The 10,541-nt window shown below is 40.9% G+C and overlaps 1 protein-coding gene across 1 annotated transcript in view; it reads left to right on the top strand.

Moving 5' to 3' along the window:
- The first annotated feature begins 206 nt into the window (after positions 1–206).
- The window catches only part of PIWIL4 (piwi like RNA-mediated gene silencing 4), a 684,822-nt gene continuing 674,487 nt past the window's right edge, over positions 207–10,541 (top strand). The window contains exons 1-2 of the mRNA XM_053705591.1: positions 207–237; positions 1,004–1,129. Coding sequence (XP_053561566.1) covers positions 207–237; positions 1,004–1,129 — 157 coding nt within the window. The remainder of the gene's footprint in view (positions 238–1,003; positions 1,130–10,541) is intronic.

Raw genomic sequence — 10,541 nt, 5'->3', positions numbered from 1 at the left:
AAAAAATTAAAGGGACCATTGTAGTGAAGAGTAGACACAGGGCATTGCACATTGCCACACGCAGGGGAGAAGCCTACATGGAGTTAAAGATTCTAAACATTTGTTTTTTAGCAATGGTATGTATAGGGTTAGGGATCCAAACAAGGATTTGGGGCTTTAAGCCCAGTGCTGAATTAAGCACTATTAGGGTAAATTAAATTTTAGCAATGGCCATGAAAGTTGAATTAACTGATTTTTGCAAATAATTCCATCAATATATACATATGTATAAAATTTATAACACAATGTATACCTGTCTGACAAGACAGGTAAAAACCCACTTTTTTTCTTTTGTTATTCAGACAGAATACCATTTAAACAAAAGTTTATATTTTACTTCTATTATCAAATTTGCCCATGATATTCTTTTTTTAAAAATATGATACCTAGGTAGGAATCTGGAGCACTACATGTCAGGAAATAGTGCTGCTATCTAGTGCTCTTGAAAATGGATAACATTCTTGCAAAACTGCTGCCATTTAGTGTTCCAGAAATGGGACACCTCCTTACGTCCCTGCTTTTCATCAAAAGATACCAAAGAACAAAGACATATTGATAATAGAAGTAAATTAGAAAGTTGGATGTTCTGTCTGAATCATGAAAGAAAATGTTTTGGGCTTCATGTCTCTTTAAGAACCTCTGCTATAAGATACCAGTGTTATGCATTGTAGAAAATACTTCTGCCTTAGAGTGCTGTGGTCTAAGTAAATTGGAGAATTTGATTTATTTATTTTTTAATTGTCTAAATCATGATATTTAAGTTTCACTTTCATGTCATTTTAATGACCTGTTTTCTGATGTGTTAACTTTTTTTATAGGAAATAGGTTTATTATGAAAATGCTCATTCTTTCTAAATCCACAGTAAACATGGTATAAAGCTAATACAAGATTACTTAGTGTACATGTGACTAGGTTTACTGTAGCTCATTTTTATTGTCTTGTTTTCCCTTTTTTTCTTTTCAGATACAATCTCAGCAGGAGACAGCCGCCATGTTCTTGCTGAGAGAGGAGGCCGCGCTGGACGTAATTTTCAGGACTTGGGGATCAACACACGACAGATTATGCCTCACGTGAAGGATCGTAAAACAGGTACCTTGTTTAGAATCTGTCTGAGATCCATTTACAACATTAACTATATTGTTAAAAATTAAGATGTGTTTGAATGGGAGGAACAATAGTTCTCAAGGAGCAGCTTAGTACAGTTTGGAAAGTTTTGACACTTTTTGTGGTGTTTCAAGAATCAAAATAGCATATTAAAATATGGTGCATTTTACTGACCAGAAGACAAGTGGAGATTATAATCATGATTTAGTAGATCACACTTGAAATACTCATTATTAACCCCTAAACAACAGCCAAAGTACCCTGTATGTCGATTGTGATTTTTAATTTAAGGAGTTAATTAGTGCAGGTCTCGCTGCGAGCAGCAGGACCACACTATGGGGTCTATTTATTATTGTGCGGACGGACATGTTACGATGTAGCGTATCATGTCCGCCGCACATCGATAAATGCCGACAGCATATGCTGTCGACATTTATCATTGCACCAGCAGTTCTTGTGAACTGCAGGTGCAATGCCGCCCCCTGCAAATTCGCGGCCAATCGGTTGATTTCTGTCCGCCGCCTCAGCACAGACGGACAGGTTATGGAGCACTGCTTCATAACTTCTGTTTCCAGCGAGCCCTCCGTACGGAGCTTGATAAATTGACCCCTCTAGCTGAATGTCTCCTGTAGTGAGTAAAGCAGTAGTAGTGTGTCTCACGGCTCGTGGAGAGACACGCTATTACTGGGATAAAAAAAAGCTTCATTACATGCAATGTACAGGGTAAATTTTGTCATTAAGGGGTTAAAATATCTGTTGCATAATTTAAGCTAATTCACAATTCCAGGCTTTTGTCCCGGCACCTGGATTTCTTGAACTCCTGTACGGCAGCTTACATCTTTTCTAGACCATAGACTATAATGCCCAGCATGCCATGTGACTAGTGGAGAGTTGCACAGTGTAGAGATTCATGTACACCAACATTTAATTTGTCCAGCAAGCACAGGAGCCAATATTTAAAGGTACAGTAAAGTCAACGTTCATGTTTCCGATAAAGCATGCATTTAAAACAATTGTTGAAGAGAAGACCTGGTAGGTTTAGAAGTATGTGGTTTAGCACTTTATGGCAGCAATAATTGCAACAATGTATAACATCGCTACAAACATTGTAGCAAACACAGCTGCCATTGAGTGCTAAACATATGTGCACTCTCCTGTGCTCATATGAGCCTACCTAGGTGTACTCTTCAACAAAGGATACCAAAAAAATCTAAGCAAATTTAAGTGTAATTCGGACTTTACTGTTCCTTTAACTATTTTGATATATATCCTTGTGCTATGTCCAGTGATGGCCTACAAGACTGCAGGGTTGCATTGCAAACCAAACCTCAAAAGTGCCAGCTGCCCTGGATATGCAAGGTCATTTTTTTTATATGTAGAAAAAAAAACAGTCTGTAAATATAATAAAAGAGGAAGGATTGTATATGTATATCCTATTATATATTTCAAATAAAATCACATTGTTTCTTTAAAAGACACGTCACAAATTTAATCAATAAAGCACGAAAACATTAAAACACAGATTTATCAAAAGTCCATTGCATAAAGTTCATAGAAAATGTCTTAAAAGCCATTTTCCTTTAAAACATTCACAGTTCCAAAGGTGTTCACAGATTCATCTGGAATTAAAACAATACACTCTCCTTAGGTGTAGATTAACCTAGAGAAATAAAGCACAACTCTGTACTAACTTATTAAAAAGCCGGAGTCTGTCTCTGCAAACAGCTCCCTTCACAGATTTAGCCACTCTCTGTTTTGCCGTATTCCAGACGTTCCTTCTGTAAAGCCGCCCAGCTTCAAAGGTAGAAGGTGGATAAAACAGCGTTCCAATAGCATCCGTGCATGGAGCAAACTATGGATCTCTCAATGAGAAAGTACTTGAGCAACGCGTTTCAAATTTTGTTTTTCAAGCTCAAACTGAGCTTGTCTGCCAGTACCTAATTTATATGCATTTTTTTCCGCTTTATTATGTTTTTATTTTTTTCTATAGTGTAGTGCCCCACACCTACCCACACCACTTGATCGATATAAAGGACTTGCTAACCCCTCATTCAAGCCCTCTTATGTAATGCATAAGGTTGCTCCCAATGATTTCCCCCTCCCCCCTCCACCGCTGGGCCGCCCACCTGCCTCCCTCCTTCCCTCCCATACCTCCCGTCGGCACCAACGGAAATCATTATAGACCCTGACGCAGACCGTGTCACTGTCTGTAACTTTCTGGCATTCTGCCTTCACTGCTAGTACACCCCTACCATATGAAGGAAGATTCCGGAAGTCCACGAACAGCAAGTCTCGGTTGTCACGTGACAACCAAGACTGCTTGGGCTTCCAACAGTATGGACGTAGATCTATGTTATGCAACACAATGGGCTATGTACGTCCATTTCTACAGACTTTTACAATGGGCTATGTACGTCCATTTGGCCTAAGGGGTTAAACCACCAGAGGGACTTAGAAAACTATGAAGCTGAAAAACTACAGCAGCACCTAAAAAAAATTCTATATTTCTCTTGTTAAGTGTGTTCAGTCCACGGGTCATCCATTACTTATGGGATATATTCTCCTTCCCAACAGGAAGTTGCAAGAGGATCACCCAAGCAGAGCTGCTATATAGCTCCTCCCCTCACATGTCATATCCAGTCATTCTCTTGCAACCCTCAACAAAGAAGGAGGTCGCGAGAGGAGCTGGAGTTTTTACTTAACTATTCTTCAATCAAAAGTTTGTTATTTTAAATGGCACCGGAGTGTGCTGTTTTTCTATCTCAGGCAGTATTTGGATGAAGAAACTGCCTGCGTTTTTTTCTATGATCTTAGCAGGCGTAACTAAGATCCACTGGCTGTTCTCGACATTCTGAGGAGTGGGGTAACTTCAGAAACTGGGAATAGCATGCGGGGTCCTCCGCAAATGAGGTATGTGCAGTACTTTATTTTCTGGGAATGGAATTGACTAAGAAAATACTGCTGTTACCGTATGATGTAAGTACAGCCTTAAATGCAGTAGTAGCAACTGGTATCAGGCTGATAAATGTATGCGCAGTCGAGTTATATTCTAGGGACTAGAATTTGACTGAGAAAATACTGTTAACACTGAAATAATACTTAAGCCTTCTCTGCAGTGGTAGCGACTGGTAGCAGGCTTAGTGATAGCTTTGCATGACATTGAAAAATGTTGTTTTTAATAAAACGTTTACTGGCATGTTATTCGTTTTTGTGAGGTACTTTGGTGATAAATCGCTTTGGGCATGATTTTTTTTCCACATGGCTAACATATTTTTCTGCATGGAAACCATTATATCAGGGCTCCCACTGTTGTGATTGGAGTGGGAGGGCCCTTGTTTTAGCGCCTTGTTGCGCAGTTAAAATTATTGCACAGTCTTTCTGCTTCTTCCTCCTTGATCCAGGACGTCTCTAGAGAGCTCAGGGGTCTGCAAATTTCATTTGTGAGGGAGGTAATCAGTCACAGCAGATCTGTGACAGTGTGCTGACTGTGATTAAAAGCGTTAAATCTTAATTGATATCTGTTTTATCCGTTTTGGGTATTGAGGGGTTAATCATCCTTTTGCTAATGGGTGCAATCCTCTGCTAATAATACACTTCTTGTTAAGAATTGTTTAATTATATCTGTTTTTTTCGAAGCGCTGCAGGTTTTTTATATTGCTTGTAAACTTATTGAAAGTGATTTCCAAGCTTGTTAGTTTCATTGCTAAGTCTGTTTTAAACATGTCTGATTCAGAGGAAACTGTTTGTTCATCATGATCAAAAGCCAATGTGGAGCCCAATAGAACAATGTGTACCAATTGTATTGATATTGCTTTGAATAAAAGTCAATCTGTACCGATAAAGAAGCTATCACCAGACAACGAGGGGGAAGTTATGCCGCCTAACTCTCCTCACGTGTCAGTACCTGTGTCTCCCGCTCGGGAGATGCTTAGGATTGAGACACCTTGTACATCTAGGCCCTTACAAATCACTTTACATGATATGGCTATTGTTATGAAAGAAGTATTATATAATATGCCCGAATTAAGGGGCAAACGCGATAGCTCTGGGTTAAGGACAGAGCGCGCTGATGACACGAGAGCCATGTCTGATACTGCGTCACAATTTGCAGAACATGAGGACGGTGAGCTTCATTCTGTCGGTGACGGTTCTGATCCGGGGAGACCGGATTCAGAAATTTCAATTTTTTTTTTTTTTTTTTATTGAAGTCATAAACAAATACAGAGTATAGGGTATGTCCCAAAACATTCACAAGTCAATGTATACAGAGCATTATTAGGAAACAATGAATTCTAGTATCTCAAACATTTCCATAAAATGTGGGCTATCACACAAAGAGACTTCAGTTTTGTTTTAGAGTATAATAAATGTAATATAAGCAAAAATGGTCCTCACCTAGCTATATACAGTAAGGTATCTATTCAGATAAGGGTAAGACTAGGGAGGAGGTAACTCTATAGTTATATAGGGAGAGGGGATGCAGCGGGCAAGAGCCGCTCAAAATGTAATAGGGGGTGGGGGGTGGGGGGGGGGTGGAGGGCGGAGCCAGTTAGTATGTCCGCACCAGGAGCAAATTATTGAGTATTATTACTTAATATGAACATAATCACACCTATCTAAACCCCTGTACACCCATAGCGGGAGCCTGAAAACATATAATATAATATTAAGTGGGGGGGGGACGTTAGAATAGTTGAAGTCTGGGGGACCTAGAGGACCTCTGGGTGAGCCCCTCTCCTAGGGGAGTGCCACCTATAGGCGATGTGGGAAAAAGGAGAAGGGATATGACCCGCAGGCATTAAGTACCAGTGGGAAAGGGAGGAGAGAGGCTCAACCAGGATAACTATTATGTGCTAATAATGTGAGCAGGAGCATAGATAAATTAGGGATGACAGTCATACAGTCGCATATAAAGATAGCCAATAACAAATAATATAAATATAACACAACATTTAGGCAACAAAACAGATACCTATACATCTGAATATATCGGACTGCAAGGTAGATGGTAATTAACCTTACGCTGAGGCATCTCTAGGAGCTGCATGTCTAAGTAAATAGATAGATTTTGGTGTAAGGAAAATGGATGAAAGACTCACAAATAAACATGTGGTTAAATAAAGGGGAACATTTTAACTGAATGTAGCTCACAAAGGGGCTCATGTTAGCGTATGGGGGGGGGGTTAATACTAGAAAAAGAAATGTAATAATTATAGCAACTTCAGATCAGCAATACCGGTCCGATGGGCTGTTCTATTTTTGGCTATGACAAAATGGTAAGATGTCAACAGTGTAGATAGAGTTATATTTAAGTTGAAATATCTGCAAATATTATAATGCTAGTAGATAGAGACATACAGTCACCAAATATACTGTTTTAAAGTCTCTCCAACTCTCACCGGCAAAGATAGAGAAACCAGAGCATATTATGGACTGTCAAGAGAAACGGAATCTGAGCGTATATATTAGCAAGATCAAAAATCGCCATGAGAGTAGTGATCATATGCAAGTTTAGCGGTCCAGCAACAACCCTTTCCAAAATAAAGATGTGCAATATAGAGTAGTTAAGCCCGTCTAGTCTATCCCGGCCGCAGATAGCCAGACGGTTATTCCATATGCTAGCAAAGTTACACAGTTAGCTACGCTAGGATATTACTAAAGCACATAATACGTTTCATTGACACATCCCCCATCTAGAGACTGAAATATCCTATAAAAGCCACGGGGTCAAGACAGACAGCTACTTTCATCTAATGACAAATACCAGGGCAATTTGCAAACTTTAGGCTGATACGAGCCTATATGTCGGTGTGAATGAAATATAGATCCCACAGAATACACTGCAAACCTGGGTATATCATTTGTAGTTAGGGTGTATTAAAGAATAGAGTTAAACTAAAGCTGGATGGCACATGGTTACTGGATGAGTAACTACTTCACTGGTGAAATTAAATACGGCATATAATATAATTATTTTTCTACTATCATTTCAACTTATGTCGAGAATAGTTACTTAAGATGCTGTAATATAAAGGTTCCCCTATCTAATGAAAAATTGTCTCCAGCAACTATATATATGGCAAGTGCAATATCTCAGGTTATGAACAATATAATGTGATTCAAAGATTCGGTATCTATCCCATATAAACAATAAGGAACTCATATGAAAATAAGAAAATGTAAACTTAGGGATACAAACAAAACAGCGAGGTTACATAGACAATTAGAGTAATAACGTCACTAAATGGTAATTGTAAGTGGATAAACATGTTTATGAATGAATACTAAACCCTTTAAAGAGTTACTGTTATTGTCTTTATGTTCATCTGATCGCATTCCTTAGAGACTGATCCGGCTTAAGTGTGGTATTACATAAACAATAACAGTGTACAGATTTAGTAAGTGTTATATATATAAAAGCAAACTTTTATAACTATAATGGGTAAACATCATAAGCAGAAGTGTCTTAAGTTTGTTCGTGCAGGAGCACCGTGAAAGAGGAACTTAACTATAATCAAATCCGCGTGTCTGAACTTGGTCTCATACATCTTAGTTAACCCCAATTCGGACGTCACATCCAGTATATATCGATTGTCCAGTATCCCATAGCCACCACAATATCTGATTTGGGTCTTTTGAGTCTATTGAGAGGGCGCTGCTAGCGCAGAGAGTGTTCTGATGGAGCGCAGCACAAGGGGAGTCCTCACTGAAGTAGATCCTGTTCGAGGCGCTGGACAACCATCCGTGGTTGAGATATATATAACAGTGATCTTCATGCACATAGCAGGGGACATAGGAGCTCCTGGTAAATAACCGATAACTTAGGAGCTGTGTGGTGTGGCTGGGCCACTCGAGTTGTTCTGTGTAAGCAAGATCTTGTCTATTACCGGTCCCATGAATAGAGTGTGGCTGGTTCATCCCTTTGCACGGTGAGGCTGTTAATCTTCCAGACCTCCTGGAAACTTCTGTCACATTCTCTCCGATGGCAGCAATAGGCAACCCCAGTCCGCAATGGTCCGACAAATCGAGCATATGATGTATAGCACCCTGCTTTGACTCGCTCCTTGTTGTGCTATCAAATTTTATAGCTGGGGCAGAGAGCGTCAACTCCAGTCTCGCTGCTTTCCAGAAAGTCATGGGAGTTGTTAATATCACCGGCTGAACCGGCTCCTGAGTAACAAATGGGGTTGTAGCGGACATTATGTCCTTACACAGATCAGATAGCTCAGAGAAGTTATAGTCCATGCGGCGCCCCAGGGATTCCAGTAGAGCTTTTAATACCTTGTGTAGGTCCGCCATATTGATAGTGGTAGAAGAGCAAAAATTACTGTCAGAGCCCTTAGTGATCTAAATTGAGCCTCAGAGTCTTATTTCCCTTCATATACAAGAGCTTTTAGCAGAGTCACCAGCACTGATTCATTTTCTCCATAGATGTACCGTTATAAGAAAATATAAACTGGTTAGAAACGGTAGTTTAATCAGAGTCCTGCCGGAGCTTCTGTAAAATATGTCTAAGCGCCATCTTGTCCTGGCTCCGCCCCAGAAATTTCAAATTTTAAATTTAAGCTTGAGAACCTCCGTGTGTTACTAGGGGAGGTATTAGCGGCTCTGAATGATTGCGACACGGTGGCAATTCCAGAGAAATTGTGTAGGTTGGATAGATACTATGCGGTACCGGTGTGTACTGACGTTTTTCCTATACCAAAAAGACTTACAGAAATTATAAGTAAGGAGTGGGATAGACCCGGTGTGCCTTTTTCCTCTCCCCCGATATTTAGAAAAATGTTCCCTATAGACGCCACCACACGAGACTTATGGCAGACGGTCCCTAAGGTGGAGGGAGCAGTTTCTACGTTAGCCAAGCGTACCACTGTCCCGGTGGAGGATAGCTGTGCTTTCTCAGATCCAATGGATAAAAAATTAGAGGGTTATCTTAAGAAAATGTTTGTTCAACAGGGTTTTATATTGCAGCCTCTTGCATGCATTGCGCCTGTCACGGCTGCAGCGGCATTCTGGTTTGAGTCTCTGGAAGAGGCGATTCGCACAGAGCCGTTGGATGAGGCCTTGAGCAAAGTTAGAACCCTTAAGCAAGCTAATGCGTTTGTTTCAGATGCCGTAGTACATCTAACCAAACTTACGGCTAAAAATTCCGGATTCGCCATACAGGCGCGCAGAGCGCTCTGGCTTAAATCCTGGTCAGCGGATGTAACTTCCAAGTCTAAGCTACTTAACATTCCTTTCAAAGGGCAGACCTTATTCGGGCCCGGCTTGAAGGAAATTATTGCTGACATTACGGGAGGTAAGGGCAACGCCCTTCCTCAGGACAGGGCCAAACCAAAGGACAAACAGTCTAATTTTCGTGCCTTTCGTAACTTCAAGGCAGGAGCAGCATCGACTTCCTCCGCTCCAAAACAGGAAGGAACTACTGCTCGTTACAGACAGGGTTGGAAAGGCAACCAGTCATGGAACAAGGGCAAGCAGGCCAGAAAGCCTACCCCCGCCCCTAAGACAGCATGAAGTCAGGGCCCCCTATCCGGAGACGGATTTAGTGGGGGGCAGACTTTCTCTCTTTGCCCAGGCTTGGGCAAGAGATGTGCAGGATCCCTGGACATTAAAGATTATATCTCAGGGATACCTTCTGGATTTCAAAACCTCTCCTCCACAAGGGAGGTTCCATCTTTCGAGGTTATCGACAAACCTAGTAAAGAGAGAAGCATTTCTACAATGTGTACAAGACCTCTTAATCATGGGAGTGATCCACTCAGTTCCACGATCGGAACAGGGACAAGGATTTTACTCAAATCTATTTGTGGTTCCCAAAAAAGAGGGAACCTTCAGACCAATCTTGGACTTAAAGATCTTAAACAAATTCCTAAGGGTACCATCGTTCAAGATGGAAACCATTCGAACCATCCTACCCATGATCCAAGAGGGTCAATATATGACCACGGTGGACTTAAAGGATGCTTACCTTCATATACCGATTCACAAAGATCATTATCGGTACCTGAGGTTTGCCTTTGTAGACAGGCATTACCAGTTTGTGGCTCTTCCCTTCGGGTTAGCCACGGCCCCGAGAATTTTTACGAAGGTTCTGGGTTCACTTCTGGCGGTACTAAGACCACGAGGTATAGCGGTGGCTCCGTACCTAGACGACATTCTGATACAAGCGTCAAGTTTTCAGAATGCAAAGTCTCATACAGAGATAGTTCTAGCATTTCTGAGGTCGCATGGGTGGAAAGTGAACGTGGAAAAGAGTTCTCTGTTACCACTCACAAGGGTTCCTTTTCTAGGGACTCTTATAGATTCTGTAGAGATGAAGATTTACCTGATGGAGTCCAGGTTATCAAAGATTCTCAATGCTTGCCGTGTCCTTCATTCCGTTCCAAGCCCATCA

The sequence above is a fragment of the Bombina bombina genome, chromosome 3 (genome assembly GCF_027579735.1).
Source record: "Bombina bombina isolate aBomBom1 chromosome 3, aBomBom1.pri, whole genome shotgun sequence".
NCBI lineage: Eukaryota > Metazoa > Chordata > Amphibia > Anura > Bombinatoridae > Bombina > Bombina bombina.
Note: the sequence above shows the minus strand (reverse complement) of the source record. Positions and strands in the feature narration are given on the sequence as shown.